The 16,466-nt window shown below is 41.1% G+C and overlaps 1 protein-coding gene across 5 annotated transcripts in view; it reads left to right on the plus strand.

Moving 5' to 3' along the window:
• The window catches only part of Tep2 (Thioester-containing protein 2), a 104,598-nt gene that overhangs the window by 66,126 nt on the left and 22,006 nt on the right, over nt 1-16,466 (plus strand). For 4 of the 5 annotated variants that reach the window (XM_089580755.1, XM_089580751.1, XM_089580753.1 and 1 more), the window contains 13 exons: nt 2,963-3,313; nt 3,842-4,033; nt 4,242-4,391; nt 4,594-4,716; nt 5,270-5,324; nt 9,727-9,886; nt 10,975-11,092; nt 12,345-12,458; nt 12,594-12,698; nt 13,654-13,782; nt 14,477-14,621; nt 14,975-15,151; nt 16,190-16,428. In XM_089580755.1, coding sequence (XP_089436881.1) covers nt 2,963-3,313; nt 3,842-4,033; nt 4,242-4,391; nt 4,594-4,716; nt 5,270-5,324; nt 9,727-9,886; nt 10,975-11,092; nt 12,345-12,458; nt 12,594-12,698; nt 13,654-13,782; nt 14,477-14,621; nt 14,975-15,151; nt 16,190-16,428 — 2,058 coding nt within the window. Of the gene's footprint in view, nt 1-2,962; nt 3,314-3,841; nt 4,034-4,241; nt 4,392-4,593; nt 4,717-5,269; nt 5,325-7,366; nt 7,509-9,726; nt 9,887-10,974; nt 11,093-12,344; nt 12,459-12,593; nt 12,699-13,653; nt 13,783-14,476; nt 14,622-14,974; nt 15,152-16,189; nt 16,429-16,466 lie in introns of all 5 variants that reach the window. The other variant, XM_089580752.1, reaches the window with a different exon arrangement.

Raw genomic sequence — 16,466 nt, forward strand, 5'->3', positions numbered from 1 at the left:
TTGAAATGATTTTGATGGTTGCATTGTAATCTGTTAAATTTGTAAGGGAGGCAAAGCTCTGCCCATCTGCCAAGGTGTTTGGGCTAAGGAAGGCCGAGTCGTTCAGAAGGCCGAGTCGTTAAGAAACATTTATTCGTTCACGAGACATCTCTGACTCGTCGTTGCTTGTGAGGACACAGTCACGATGATCATCTTATGAGCCACTGCTGCCGCTGGTCATCTGAAGCGGTGACATCTCTGACTCGTCGTCACTTGTTAGGACACAGTCGCAATGATCATCTATGAGCCACTGCTTCTGCTGGTCGTCGGAAGTGGTGCAGCGCGTGCCTTTGTTTCATTGTCACTGTAGCAAACACTCAAGCTCTTGCTTCTCTGATCGTGAACCCAATCTTGAACCGCCTCCTCAATGGCAGGGTATTGTACGGACTTCGGCCCGCGAAAGGAACAGTGTGTAGCAGCGCACGCAAAAAGCTTGCTTCTTTGTTTTCTCCAACCTCTCACGCACTTTTCTGAGACGTCGAACTTCCACCCCGCTGCGATGTTGTTTTCCGACTTGGTGCAGAGGATGGCTTGCCGCTTGAAAGCCGCACTGTACTGTTGCCGAGGTTGCGGCGGCATCTTGCAAGGCGTCCATTGGGCAGTGACACAAACTACCACATACATCGCTGTTAGCTGTCACGTAGGCGGTGCAACATGCAGAAATGGCGAAAGGCACACAACAACACGCGAAAATGTTTCTCGGCTCATGTGACTGGTCACATGTGGTCTAGTTTTGGATTGGATTGGATTGGATTTGTAACTGTCCCATTTGTATCAAACATTGCCAGCCTGCCCGGCTTTGGCCGTTTTTCCGTGGAACGCCCACGGTTTGTAAATAACAAGTTGCTATCGTATTAAAACAAACCTTTGGTCAGGGTTCGGGCTAGTGGGTAGTCAACATGAGGATCCATAGCGCACAATATTGAAGGGACACAACACGAGCGCTCGTGTTATGTCCCTTCAATATTGCGTGCTATGGATCTGCATGTAAACTTTTGGTGCATATCTCAATTAAATTCAAGTTTTTTAAACAGATCCACTTTCGCACCGTGTCTGACAACTGTTATGGAATTACGAGCGCACGGGGCGTGATATTATCTGCGACTTGGTTGAAATTACTTTTGACCTCCCATATAGGCCGACTTTAATACTCCGCATATACATAGACTCCGATTATAAATCGACCCCCCAACTTTGGAAGGACATTTAGAAAAAAAACGTCGGCTTATGCTCGGCAATATACGGTAGTTCATTCTTTGAGATGCGCCGAAGTGTTTGGGATGCTTGGAATACGATAAGCATTTTAATCTCTGAGAACAGTGTGAACTTGAGGCATGATGCAGACATACTGGGTGTTTCACTTAAGATGCTCTACAATATTTTAAAATGAGCTTTTGAGTTAGAAAAGTGCTTTTTTCTGCATAGCATAGATTCGTAGCGCATCAGAATATAGCTAAGACATGCTAACTAAGTAGGCTGGTTAACTAACATTGAATAGTCAAGTTTTTAACCATTACTCTTTGTCTTCTTATTGAGAGTTGTGTAGCCCATCATAACTAATATCCATGTCAGCTTTTACAATTTCGAAGGCGCAGTTGACCTTGGTGCTGTGGCCCAACAAATTTTGGCTATTTCTACGAGTTACATGACTAGAGGAGCTGCTTTGCCTGCAAGCATTTTGAAAGCAGATTTATTTTGGTGCAATGTAGGCAAAATTAGTTGGGCCACAGCACCAAGGGTAACTGCGTTTTCGAAATTATAAAAACTAATATGAATATTACTTATGGTGGGGTACATGCCACTCAGTAAATGGGACCAACAGTAATAGTTAAAAAGGTAACTATTCAGTATTACTTAATCAGTCTAGTAGTTAGCAATTCTTATCTGTATTCTGATATACTGCATCGCTCACAATGCTTTGCTGAAGAAAGTGCTTGAGGCACCCAGCATGTGACATTAGCAAAAAGGCTTTTTTGTAAAAATAACATTATATATAGGACACTGCCACACCGAAAATGCTAAATGGTGCAAGGATTGTGCAAGTGCTGTATAGGGAGATACACAATTTCTTTGCCATGCCTTTCTTCTCCATTTCTGCACCCTTTTCTTCAGAATTGTTTGTGTTAGTCAGCCTATAATATCACTGTTCTGCATCTGAGCAGCAGTAATCGTTAAAAAAAGTGAAATGGTATAATGAACACACATATGTACTGGCACATGTTAGATTTGAGCTTTTGAATACATTAGTACAGCTTTTTATTTTAATTTTTTTGTGTTGATCTCACTGTCCCTTATGCTTTGCCCTGACGATGACCAGTCCTCTTGCCGAAACGTTGGCAAGCACTCTGAGGATTTCCCCTCCCTCCTTCACTTTGTGTGTGTCCCTCTGAAAGCCATTGATGTTATAAATCTTATGCACTGATGTAAAAGTTACACTGTATAATAGTTTAACTTGTATTGCCTTCTATGTTTACTTTGAGTGGCTGCTGCGAGGTAAAGTAAGAGTGCAGCAGACAAACATAGCACTAGTGAGGAATGTTTTCGGTTCCCATTTCGTGTTTACTTTGGGCATAAACTGCAAAGTTCCTAGTCTATGCTACAACTAACCTCAATGGGGCAGGAGAGTTTAATGCGTGCTTCCTTCTTGATAGTGTCTTTATGCTAATTCATGATTGCAGTCAAGGTGCAGAAGGGCATGCTTGTACTTTTAGCACCCTTTATGGCTTTATGGTGGTCGTGAATCACAGGCTGGGCTGTTCATAAATTGTATGACCTCCGTTTTATCATCCTTGTAGTGTGTTCATTATAATTAGCATGCTTAGTTTGGTTTATTTAGTGTATTTAAATTTCTTGTTGATGTGCCTACATATGTTACATTATATGTGCGGGTGTTCAGAAATGAGTCTTGCTTTTGCCGCTGCAGCTCAAGGTGGCATACCAGGATGACAGCCCTGTGAACGATGCAGTGAACCAGCTGACTCTGCACTATGGTTTCAATTTCAACGAAGAGCTGTGGCAGAGCAGCCAGCATTGGGTGCCACAGAATGGAGTAATTCGGCTGGAGTTCTATCCACCCAATGAGAACAGCACGGTAATCCTGGGTCTCCGGGCAGAGTTCAGGGGCCAGACTTACTACTTGGATGGAATCTACCCAGCCAAGTCACCGAGTCGCAGCTTCCTCCAAGCTTTCATGATCACTGAGGAGCCCAAGGTGGGCGACCTCATTGAGTTTGAGGTCAATGCCACTGAGCCCTTGGACCATCTTGTCTATGAGGCGAGTATGTATGTTGCTTTGTGGGCTGCTTTCTCACGGTAAACATCATGACTGGCACAGAAGTTGAGGAGGAATGCTGAACTTTGCATATGCTGAACTTTGGCCATTCAGGGTGAATGAACAGAAGAAGTTCAATACAGGTTCATTTTATCCAAGGGGCACGCAGTTGCATTTGCTGCTGACTTTCTCAAAGTTTGGACGCATATGCTCATGCCAAGAAACTGTGAAGTATGTCAACTACATTGTATTGGTCCTTTTCATGAAGCACATGCAATTTAAGAAATGCACCTATCTATTTAAAGTAGACAAGTTTTTTCGTCCTTAAAAGAAATGGTGGAAAAGAATTTGTCTAAGTTGTAATGCACAATGCGAGTATAGTAGTGCATGCATGCCAAGCTTTTGTACAGACCTTGTAGCCATTGTATTTATGGTGTTTGTAAGCTTGCCACTAGTGTGTTCTCACCTGCTTTCTTTTTTTTTTTAGGGCTTTTGTGGCCTGCAATAACAAGGTTTTTCTCTGTTCTGCAGGTCGTGGGTCGTGGAGACATAGTCTTTGCACAAACTCTCCCTGTATCTGGTGTACGAAGCTACCGGTTCAGCTTCTCCGCCACATTCCGCATGGCTCCTAAAGCCCGGGTGCTCGTCTACTATGTCAGGAAAGATGGCGAAGTCGTGGCTGATGCTGTTAATTACGATGTCGGAGGAATTCTTCGCACACCAGTGAGTCATTTTTGTCAATGTAACAGTACTTAAGTGTAGCACAGAGGGATTTCTTTAGGTGCCTTAGCTTGTTTGTAGTTGGAAATTTGAGGAGTATGTTCACTTGGAATTTGTTTTGTTGATTTATTGATCATTTTAAAATAATCCAGCCTTAAATGCTGCAGCAGTGAATGTTTGTGGTCATTTTCTGCATTGTCATCCTTTGCAGGTGCATGTCCAGACAAGCATAGCCGAAACAAAGCCTGGTGGACAAGTAAATGTGTTGGTATCAACAAAACCCAATGCCTACATTGGGGTGCTCGGTGTTGACCAGAGTGTGCTGCTGCTTAAAAAGGGCAACGACTTGAGCCAAGAACAGGTAACTATGCTTTTTTGGCACCGTTTACACAACTTGTACAGCACTTGTAGCGTGGGGCAGGGTTCATTGCATGAAATGGTGTGTATGTAAACATCGTCGATGACATTTTGTTATGCAGAGAGGTGTTGCTATGATTTCAGGAGATGAGTGTTAAAAGAAAAACTGGGCTGGAAAACTGACTGAAGTACTCTTGTGTTCGCAGGTTATTGAGGAACTGGAGTCATTTGACAGTGGGAAAAAGGCAAAGTTCTGGCCTCCATGGTACAGACGGCGTAGACGCTCTCTCTGGTGGCCAGGTTCAACTACAGCTCATGATCTCTTCAAGGTGAAGTTTGAACTGTGGTATTTTTTGGTGCTAAGCACTTGCTATTTTCTTTGCACTCTAAACCATCACTGCATAGCCAAAGGTGGGGCATTTCAAGAATTTTATCAGGACATATTTTTTACTTTTTAAAAATGTGAATAGCACGGGAGATTGCGTTCGCGTTCAAGCTTTTTGTTGTCAGGGCACTACCTTTCTCCTGCTGCCTAACCTTAGAAATATGGTACCTGAACAAGAATCCACCTCCTTGAACCAGCAGTAGCATGGGCTTGTTATCTAATCTATGGCATCACGTAAAACTAAGTGCTAGTGATTTGCTGATCCTTTGTGTGCAGTGCTGGTAGTAATGCTGACCTCCTGTTTCCCACCTTTTACTGAGGAAAGTTGTGTGTACATTGCTAGTTTCTTTTTATTCAGATTTCATGTTCAAAAAAGTTGAAGGCAGCTTGGTGTTGCAAAAGTTCACTAAATGAATTGTTTGAAAAGGCAAAAAAAAGCATTTTGCAATTATTCATGTGTGCACAGTTTTTCATGAAAAATTTTTTTATCTGTGTAGGATGCTGGCATGGCTGTCCTTACTAATGGCCTTGTGTATGAATTTGATGATGCAAGTAAGTGGGATGTCTCCTGAATGCATGTTTGACTGATTTTGTGAAAACACTTTGAAGTGACTTCGATCCAAGTTCGTTTGGCTCAGTGTGCCCTTAGGAAATCTACAGCTGCATAGCTGGTACTCTGGGTCATGCATTTCCTTTACTGGTCAGTAGTTTAGCTTGTAGTTTGGTGAAAGCATGAAAAGCAGAAAGAATTTTTAAATGCAGGTATTTCAAACTTGCTGATTTGGTTTGCCACTTTATTCTAACAGATGGTTTTGTCCCATCAGCATCAAGTGTATTAGAAAAAAAAAGCTCCCCCCAGTCCAGTCTCTATAATTTCAGTAAATTTCTGGGTGCTATTGAGTCTGAATTGTGTTGAGGAGACTGTTCTTGATATGACATCAGCAAGCTTCACTTCATGACTCTGAATCAGTTCAACAGAAGTGTACTAATGTTAGCCATACTATAGTTTAATTGAGCTAGCATAATAATTATTTTTTCATGATATGTAAATACTGTTAGGTATCTCACATACAACCATCAAGCCAGATTCTGGTCAAAAAAGTATTTTCATGCTGTTTTCTTGAAGAAGCTAAACACTTAAGTTTCTTTGGTAATTTTGAATTTTGTTGTAGGCTCGGTTCTAACTTTAGAAAACATGGAAATAATCATAGGCTCTAAGCATGGATAATAAGCTTGTCTTATTTATAATTTTTGGCATAAAGTTATATTGTTTACATGTGTGTCTGCTTATTTTTGCATCAGAGTTTGTTTGTGTGAAATTCAGGGTACTATGTTAAAAAAAAATATATTGAACAGCAAAGGGTGTTTTGGTGAAATTGTTGGTATAGTCTTCCAATTATATCACTGATAAGTGCTGGAAAAACATTTTTCTTCTGGCCTTTCTTTCTGTCCATATTTTTAAGCAGTGCTGTTTAATATATTTTAATTCTTGCAGAAAGAGGTAAACCAGTTAACTTCTTCATCATGTAAAGGAGCATTTTACTCTCTGTACAGAAGGAGACCAGCTAGTCTTTGCTGCCTTGTGCTTCGCAAACAGATTTGCTTGTAGTGCTTCTTTCAGGAATGCTTTGATAAGGCAACTTTCCCCGTGATTGCTAGCTATGGGAAGATCAGGTGTCAACTGTGGTGATTTCATCTGTGAGTGATTGTAGTCATCAAAAGAGAAGCCCAAGCCTGGGTCATGAATTTGCAATAACTGTCCAGAAGAGGTTAAATATGTTGTATATGGGTTTTGGCTTTTAAAGAAGGAAATCGGGTCTTAATAATATTTGTGTCATGCATGCTTACTTGACTTTTTACGGAGGTTTCTTAAACTCTCACTTTGATTAATCGGTTCTTGGAGCAACAGCTCAGGAACAACAGTTCAGAGCCTTTCTGTTGTAAATGTACTGTCCTGTAACTTGGGCAGGTTCGTTTTACCATGTGCCCTTTGTGCCTTTTCAAGACAGTCTTACTTTTTGCTCTGCATGTAAAGCTGTTACAATGATTTTCATGCAGTCGACTCACGTTAATTTGAACTTGCTTAATTCCAACTTGCATTTTATTTGACTTGACATTTTGGTCCCATCAACATCACATGGATAGAATAGGCTGCCCTTAATTCATACTCTGCGTAATTCAAATATAGTCCCTTTCGTATTCGAATTATCGAGAGTCGACTGTATATAACTTGCCCAAAGGGTTTTTGAGCTAAAAAAAATCAGATGTTTTTGCTTTGGGAGAAAGCAGTAAAGCTAAACTTAAAACTGTTTCTTTTTTTCTTCCTGTAAAGCTTCAAATTAGTTATTTGCTCGGCTGGTATCTCCTTATATTTTTGGGACAAGTCAGCACATTGCTTTAATTGGTTTTTTAGTGGGGGGTGTGTTTCATCCCAAAATTCTGCTGCCATCAGTTGCATCATGTTTTTTTTAATGCATCAAAATTTTATCCCAAGCTTTCTTTACTGCCGAAATAAAGTTAATACTTTCTTTTTATTAATGTTGCTTACCCTTCATAATTTTTTCCTCCTTGCCGTAATTGCCAACCCTCCAAAGTCTACTATCGTTCTGGATTTGGTGGTGAATTTGAGCTTGACGACTCAGCATACTCTGGGGGAGCGGCAGGTCGTAACGAGGGAAAGCAACGACTGCGACGCTTCTTTCCTGAGACTTGGCTGTGGAATAGCACCTTAACAGGGTAGGCTTTGGCTGCCAGCATGCTTGGCCGATTGATCCATCTCAAAGCCTCTCCAGCCATGCAGATCGCCTGAAAAATGTAGTTGTGACTTCAAAGCACCAGCTTGCTTACGTAGAACTACGCTTACCCTCTCTAACTACTTGCGTTTGTGTATTGAAATTACACTTTTCTTTTGTCAAACCTGAAATCTATAAAGTCACCCTCAGTTGAGTGCTGTCCCTAGTTCAACATGTGTGATACCGTGTAAGCATTAATGGTCTAAATTTACAATTAACTGGGTTTAAATATCTCATTATTGAATTCATGCTGAAAGAGGTTGTCCATGTGCCACAAACAGTGAAATGCTTTTTTTTTTACATTTTTAGCACTGGCTTTCTGTTTAGTAGTATGCTTAGAATTCATGGTGACTTATGAAAGTTATTATAAAGCAGGGCTGTTGAATATGTAGGTGACCTTAAGAATGTGTGGATGGCAAAGACAGTACACCTTTTTATTACAGAACTCTATTACTCTATTATTAATTGTTGTACATTCTGCATGGCTGGAGTGCTGCACTTTGTGCAGAATGAAAACAGCAGACTTGCAGAAGCTTTTGCTTTGAAATTCTGCACTCTGTTCACATGACACTGCTTTTGCATTTACTTATGCCACAGTAGAGCAAATGCTGTGCAGGCAGTGAATACTTCTGACACCCTTGATTACACATTTGCATATGTACTGTCTATGCCAAAAGTAACCAGGCAATGCGGCTTGCTTCTCAGCTGTATAGTGGAACCCTTGCAGCACCCATAATGACCAAAAGGTCTCGAAAGGGGAGGACAAGGATTCTCTTTACTTTGCAGATTTAGAGCTTAAGGGATGGCACAAGTGCTCCAATACACAGCTGAGAAACAAAGCCCACTGCTTGGTTACTTTGGCAAAGGTGGTAACCCATGCAGAATTTTTCTTTTTCAACTATTTACATGCGTGCACTTTTTTTGCCATGTTTTTTCTTCTTGCTCCTTTGACACAGCAGTTTAACAGCTTCCTCTTAATTACCAAATGTTCGCGTTTTATCTCTTACACATTATATTTTGCATATGGCATTTTATTTATGTTTTGTGTATCGTGAGAAACAGCAAAGAAATTGACCTCTATTGCTGACATTTTTTAATAGGTTTCTGGAGTTCTATCTGAGTGAGTGAGTGAGAGCACATGAAAATTTATTTCTAGGCCAGGTATAGCGCTTTACTGTGACAAAAACTACATTGAAAATCAGTCTCTTACTCCCAGTCATTACCTACTCCTGTTGGGGGTGCATTAAGTTGTGTTTAGTGGTGCATACCAATAATAACACTGGGTTAGATAACTTTAATGAGTATTGATTTAAGGTGTGGAAAGGGATAGGTGTGACTCACAATAAAATACACACATGCAGAAAGCTGTGTATGTAAAAGCTGTAAAAGCTATCACATTGTGGTCGGTGCAACAGTTTACCACAAATTAACTTCAGTTTTTTTTGTGTGTGCTTCAGTAATGTACTTCGCTTGTGCTTCTCAACCACCTGTAAATTACGGGGTTAGACATCGTCTGAATCACTGCTTCTAAGCTTTGCCACTACCTGCTTTTTATGCTGCTTGCTCGCTTTCTCAGCTGTTGCTTCCTCTCACTGCTGCCTCCTGAAACTTTGCTTTTCTGAAAATTTGCAGCTCCTGAAAACTTCTGGCATCTTGTCGTGCTGCTTCCCTTGTAGGTACATCAGTGCACAATAATTGTTCTTGTAAAATAATGATGAAACTTTTCTCAAAGCAGTAATATCATTTAATCAGAGTGCCTTTGTAGCTTGTGGAGTATAAAAATAATTAATCATTCTTAACTTTCTCTGTGCTGGCTGGTGTATGTAGATAAACATTTCTTGTTAAAATAATTCTATTTATAGCGTGGAGGATGCAAAGTATGTCCAAGGAGAGATTTAGGGATGCCCCCAACTATTATTTTGATTTCAACATAAACCAAGCTGAAAAAAATATATGTGATTGCTGAATGTGCAGCATCTGTGCCTTAAAGGAAAAGGGTAAAAGACTGTGGGTATGCACGGACAAGTGGTCTTTTTTCCCCTGGTGCTTACTGGGTTCCTGTTTTTTCTTTCTTGTTCTTTTGTCTTTCCTTCTTTTTTTCTATTTCTTTTTGCCTGCCCTTGTCCGTCCTTTCGTCTGCTCCCTCTGGATGCTCCCGGCAGTCTATGCGAGGAAGCAAGTGATTCGTCTAGACACAGATGTCTTGACCAATCCGGTCCTTCCGCCGGGCGGGCTCCCTGAAGCACCACCTCAGGTGCCTGGCCGCATTAGGCTGCGTCAGCAGTACCCCGAAACTTGGCTTTGGACCAATGCCACTGCCAGGTATTCACGAACCTGGCTTGTGCGCATCTTTCGCCTGCAGTGGTGCCACCAGTGTTTTGTGGCATACCACTCCTATTGTTTCATCTGCTTACTGTGCAGTGTTGGTGCCTGGCTGGAACTGCTTACTTGCTGGTGTTTGGAGTGTTTGTACTAGTAGCTCTGTATGTGCTTAGGAAGGGGTTCTAAATTTAGTGTGTTCGGGAAGATAAGGTATCAGTTAGTGAATTTCAAGGCAGTTAATGATAAGTGCAATGGTTTTGATTTCAACCTGCGTGAATATTTCAAAAAGCACCTCTCGTCAAAAAGATTGGCAGTTCCAATAGTGTTTTCAAAATTTTGTTTTTATCGGTCAGGCAAACAATAACTTGCTTGCATCGAAAATCGTCTGCACTTGGCACTTGCAGGTGCATAAACATGCTGTCTTCTGGTTTTCTAAAGCACAAGCTACTTGGCACAGCAGTCGCTGTGGCATGTAAGGGCAGGTCAAGTTTATGTGGTTTAATTTTTTTCATTTTATACAGGACATCGTCTAGTTAACCTCTTCTGTTGTGTTGAGTAGCTGAGGCTGAAAAAAAAAGAATGCACTGTGCTGTACTATCGTGCTCAATATGATTTTCAACGCATCCGGTATGAACCTGGTGAGGATTGTGCTTTATAGTAAAATAATGCGCCCTTATAGAGAGCACCCAAGTTGCACAAATTTCCAGCAGAGCTGGGCTGGCAATGCTTCAGGAACTGACCTCTGGCCATGGCTCCTGTGTTGCAGCTCATATTAAGTGCGATAGTACGTAGCTTTATGTGCAGAATGGTATCAGCAGTAATGAAATGTAACAAATTTTACCATATATTTAAAATTTGTTCTTGTGGAGTTAGATATGCAAAGGTGCCATGATAAACTCTCAGCCGTATTTTTGTGATGGTGTTCCCATTTTACCTTGCTTAATTTACAACTCTTATGGTGCTTGAGCAAGCAAAAATTTAATAGGAGAAAATGGTATTTTTTGTGATGCGTAATTAATTCTATTATGTTGTGACCAAGCTTGTGAAATTTGCAAGTGGTAATGACCTGGTCTTGGTTTTCACTTCAGTCCTGACGGTAGGGCTGTTATCGCAAGCACAGTCCCCGACACTATCACATCTTGGGTGATCAGTGCTTTTGCACTGGATTCTCTCACTGGTCTTGGAATTGCTCCCTCACAAGCAAAAGTAAGGAATTTTCTGACTGGCTCTGAATTTATGCCGGACACTGTACTGATTAATTAATCATGGAAGGCAAGATCTCCAGACATGCAACAATAGCACTGGCATGCTTGTACTGTTTACTGGTTTTTAACGTAGGAATGCATTTAATGGCTTCATTTGTGCCTCTTTGTACATAAATTCTGGCCGTCTGGTTTCCGTCCGCCCACCTACTAACTGGTACAACGCGAAACACGCGCTGTAACATGATACTCTGTGTTAAACCGCTCACTTATTCGCACTGATATTTGACACAGTGGTGGCATATGATAGTATTTTTGTTTCAGTATGATGTTTGGGTAATGTACTTGCATGATTTGGTCAGAACTGACTAGAAATCTGCGTCATCTACAGCATTGCCAACCAAAAACAAGCAGCTTTCGCATAGGTGATACTGGTGGTGTCATCTGGTGCCTATCCAAAGAAGGGGGGGGGGGGGGGTTAGGATTAAGTGGCTCATGTGAAGATGCTTTCTTGTCTGCTTTTGCTCAGTATTGTAAGAGCAGTCACATGGACCGATCATTTTGACTGGCCTCTGAACATTTCACTCGCTAACTGTGCTGCTATGGCCTGACACAATGGCATCGACATCAGCGGAACTTTCCACAACTGCGGGCCCTGGTTGCCGAGAACACTATCGCCTTCGAAACATGCATTCGGAACGGATTGCACTACTACTTTTACCCATATTTTGGTATGAGAACTTGTGGAACATTATGTAGCTATATGTGGTTCAGGTGTTGCCTGCTGGACACCATGACACAGTGATCATTAAATCGGCCTGCAGTCCTGTTCTAGTATTGATTATTTTTTTTTACACAACACAGTCATCAACAAAGAAACGTTAATGAGAAGAAATCCTTTAGTGTAGGCATGCATAGGTCTCTCCATAAAGGGGAGGGCAAGGTTTATGTTAGTGCCGATTTCTGTCTTTTGGGATGGGAAACAATATGGTACAAAATTCACGTCCCTTGATCTTCCCTATGTCTGTTGAGGGGGCATGCCTATGCCTCTCAGAAGTGTCATCAGTAAAAACTGAAAGTAGCTGTGGCCTCAAAATGAAGCCCTGTTCCACTGGGCTCCTTTTGACAAACGCCTTACTTGACATAAACTCATTACTTTGTGGTGTCACACAGCTTTGTATTTCAAAATTACATTTTAATGATAGTCTTGTGCTGTGTTGTATGACAGTGGTTGTGAACACCTTTTGTACCACCAGGTGACAGTCTTCCGGCCATTTTTTGTGACTGCTAGTCTGCCATATTCTGTTCTTCGTGGAGAGTCTGTGGCGATCCAATGTGTTGTTTTCAACTACAACAAGAAGCCAGTTGAGGTGAGATTTCGTGTGTTAACCCCTATGTTAGATATCCAATGCATTATGCATTTACTGGTTATCTATGTGTAGTATGTTTTGCACCTTAGGGCTGTGCACCTAATTTTTTGAGCTTTTATTTTCTAATGCATTCAGGCGGAAGTGACTCTAGAGAATAGCCGTGGGGAATTCATCTTCAGCTCTCTGTCGAATGATGTCACAGGAGAAGAAAACAAGGAGAGACGAACAAAGAAGGTGATGGTAAGTCCTGTTAGCGTGCTGTTTTTTTTTTCTTTTTTTCATATTCTGAGTGGCACTCCTGGCAGTGATTAGCAAAAAACAAAGGCTGCTGGCTGGGCTGGTTGGCTTGCATTCATACCAGCACAAGAGTTTCGGGACATGCACTGATAGTACAGGTATATGTGTGGCTACAGTTATGCTGTGCATTTTCTCTGAGTGCGTTTCAAGAGACAGTGAGGACAACTCCGTCTAGTTGTTGTTTTGAGTAAACATTTAATCCCTGGCTCTTCCTGGCTGTGTCGACCTTTGTCCTGCAGCAAAAGGTGCATTTATTGGTGAGAAAATTGGATTGTTACTCTTCCTGCCAGTCGATTCAAACTTGTGACGTCCTTACTGAAAATGACAGGTTGCCACCATTTTGAAGTGACTGGCAGTTTAGTGTAACCTCCGTGATTGGCACCAAAAAATCTGTCGATGCATATATTTTGCTTGCGAAATCAGCTGGTGATGGGGACATCTTTATTTCGTTTTTTGATTTTTTCTAGCTGATGAAAACTGTTTTCGGTGAGAGTGGTCTCTTTGTGATTAGTATGCGGTATCCTGTCAATACAGGCCAATTTATATTTGTCCTTGGTGTTCCTTTAATGTGAATTTTAAGAAATTCTTTAATCTGCTGTATACTGTTTAGATTATTCGCATATGTGCTTGGTATACATGCTTCACCGAAGTCTGCTATTGAGATGTGAAGCTAACAAAATACAAAATGCCACTTGAATTTGGCTCTCACGGGATACAGGCCTGTTGCTAAGATAAAAAGAAACTGTCACTGATATTAAGTGATGCACTTATAGGCATATTTAATAGGTGAACTCTGTCTACCCATTCTTTATAATATAATGTGGTTTGTATACAATGGCTTCATTGTGATGTTGTGATAAGGAATTCATGAGTAAGTTTCACATTTTTACTTTGGCAGGTGCCAGCTCAAGATGGCATCCCTGTATCCTTTCTTATCACTCCTCTCAAGCTGGGTTACATAGACATTCGTGTGTCGGCTACTTCAAGTCTGGCTGGTGACGCCATACTCAAGAAGCTCCTTGTCAAGGTTTGTGGTGTATCTCCCATCATATTGTTAAGCTTGGCTGATTTTCAAGGCAAAGAAAAAGTATGTAATGAGGAAAGGTTAGTGTGCCCAAGAAGAGTGGTGGTAATTTATGTTCATTGTGGAAGATAGCGGATTATATGTGAGGGAACAGGTATAGGCAGCATGAACAGCTGTTTGGACCTTAGTGTGAATGAGATGGAATGTTTTAAGATTTTACATTTTGCTACACGCGGTTCAGTCTATTTCATGGAAACCCATGAAACACAATCAGGTGTTAGTGTTTCTTGCACTCATAATATTGTAAGGTATTGTTGACAAACCATGGATAGAGGTTAATTGGCTCACAAAAGAACTCATTGCAGTGCAAGTATATTCAGGAAAGCTGTAAGCAGGAGCTATTCAAAAACTCGCTTTCTCTTATTGTAAGATATCTGTGCACTGGCCAGGATGAGGAGAGGGGTGGCCGGTGCCTAGGTACTTGGTCTTTTACTGCTGATTCTGAAGTAGATACTAAACATTTTAGCATGTTTAAAGTCGTATTTGTGATAACCGGCTGCTAATATTTTTATTGTTTGTGCTCGTGTTTCAGTTGTTTTGTTCATGTTTCATTTGACACTGATAGCACCTGCAAAGAAGTTTGACCCATGTTTTTTTTTTTTTTCCACATGAGATTGTTTCTATTTCTCTAATGCAGCCTGAAGGCTCAAAGCAGTACTTCAACAAGGCCATCCTAATTGATAGAAGGAATCCGTCAGCTCCTCCCACAATGGCCAACATCAGCATTCCCATTCCAAAGAATGCTGTTCCTGGATCGGAAAGGATCAGTATTTCTGCAATTGGCAAGTGTTCTTGCTCATTACGGGGTTATTCTTTTATGTACTGAAAAGATGCTTCAAGGAAGGACTTGCATGTATGCTGCCTTGATCAACACATACATACGAGCAATGACCTGCACGACAGTCCTTAGCATAACTTGTACAATTTGTCCTTACTGCCGTGCACACATGCACGGCTTTAATTTTAACTGGGCTGTAAATTGTTTGCTTTTGATGTTTTGTTGCTATGTTTACTTATTCCTTGGTGCCATTTCTTGGTACCTTCTCTCTTGATGGTTTTTTAAACATGAACATTTTTTTTTGGTGTCCCTATATCTAGTAATCTGTGTAATATATAAAATTGGGCTCTCTTGCAGGTGACCTTCTCGGCCCCAGTGTGAACAATTTGGACCAGCTGCTAGTAATGCCACATGGGTGTGGAGAGCAAAACATGCTGGACTTTGTGCCTAACGTTGTTGTTCTTGACTACCTGAAACGAGCCAACCGCCTCTCGCCACCTATCCAAAGCAAAGCTATACGGAATCTTGAAGATGGTGAGACTGCAATATATAGTAGTCCTGACCACCGATTGTATGTTAGAAAGCAATGTATTAGGGTGTTGCTTTTTTCCCAGGAACTTCTTTTGCAATTGTGTGGGATGCTCTCTAGTAAAGTGGTAAAGTAAAACTGCATTAGAAGGGCATTCAAGATGACATTGCAGGAGCATAAGATCTATGTGGACATGTTAGTGCAGATTATCTGCATTCTGTGTTTGGCTGTTCCACTGACTGAAGCTCCACTGACTGAAAACAGCTGAGTGGATGGCTTTCAATGCATGCAGTGCAGCCTACTAATAAGTGATCGGAGTGAGTTTCTGGGGCTGGGCCAACTGTAATGTGCCTGGACAGTCTCTCTGTTAAGAATGCTTCCACTGGACATCACAGAAATGCTGAGGTCTCAGTTTTATCATTAATTCTGTTCACCTTCGTTTTCTATAAATACAATAGCATACATAATGTCTGTGTTGTGTTGAAACATACTACTGTGGTTGGTGTGTGACAAATGGCATTGAGTATATAAATTTTTACTAGAACAAATGACACTGCTAGTCTATTATGTCATTATGAGAAATAAACTGCTTTACTTTGATTGCTCCCTGTAAGTGGAAAATATGCTATTATACTTTGCTAGTTCCCTCATGTCTTGTCTTCATTGTGCTATTTTGTTTATGTACTTGCATTGCTTGCATACCTTTGGCCCTTACTTCACTCTGTATATACAGTGTTTGTGTTGAATAATCCTGTGTAAAATAGAGTGGAACTTTATTGAAAAATGGTATCAAGGTGGTTCAGTTGGCTTGATTCAGATGTTTTGCTCTGTCTTCGCAGTTCTCATACATAGTTCTTTCCTGCTGTGTGTTTTGTGCCCTGGTAGTTGTGTTCTCAATGTGTTTAAATTTTGCTTTATGTTCTTTTGATTTGCTTAGTTTTTGTGCTTTGATGTAATGCTAGATGTCTTTCGTTGCAAATTTGAGCTAGTCTTTTCAAGTATTTGGTTCTGATTGGTTGTTGGCATTTTTTTATTTCTTGCAGGTTATCAGCGAGAACTGACATACAAACGCGATGACAATTCGTTCAGTGCTTTTGGCAATACGGACAAAAGTGGCAGCACATGGCTAACAGCATTTGTACTCAAGAGCTTTGCCCAAGCCGCTCCGTACACGGTCATTGACCCCAAAGTACTTGAGAATGCTACTGCATGGCTGGTGGCACGTCAGCAGAGTGATGGCTCATTCAGTGAACCTGGAGAGATCATTTACAAGCCAATGCAGGTATGTGCTTAGGTTGCATGGGCTGGGTGTATAGTTGT

This window comes from Amblyomma mixtum, chromosome 3 (assembly GCF_055824585.1).
Source record: "Amblyomma mixtum isolate Tamu chromosome 3, ASM5582458v1, whole genome shotgun sequence".
In the NCBI taxonomy this organism is placed as follows: Eukaryota; Metazoa; Arthropoda; class Arachnida; order Ixodida; family Ixodidae; genus Amblyomma; species Amblyomma mixtum.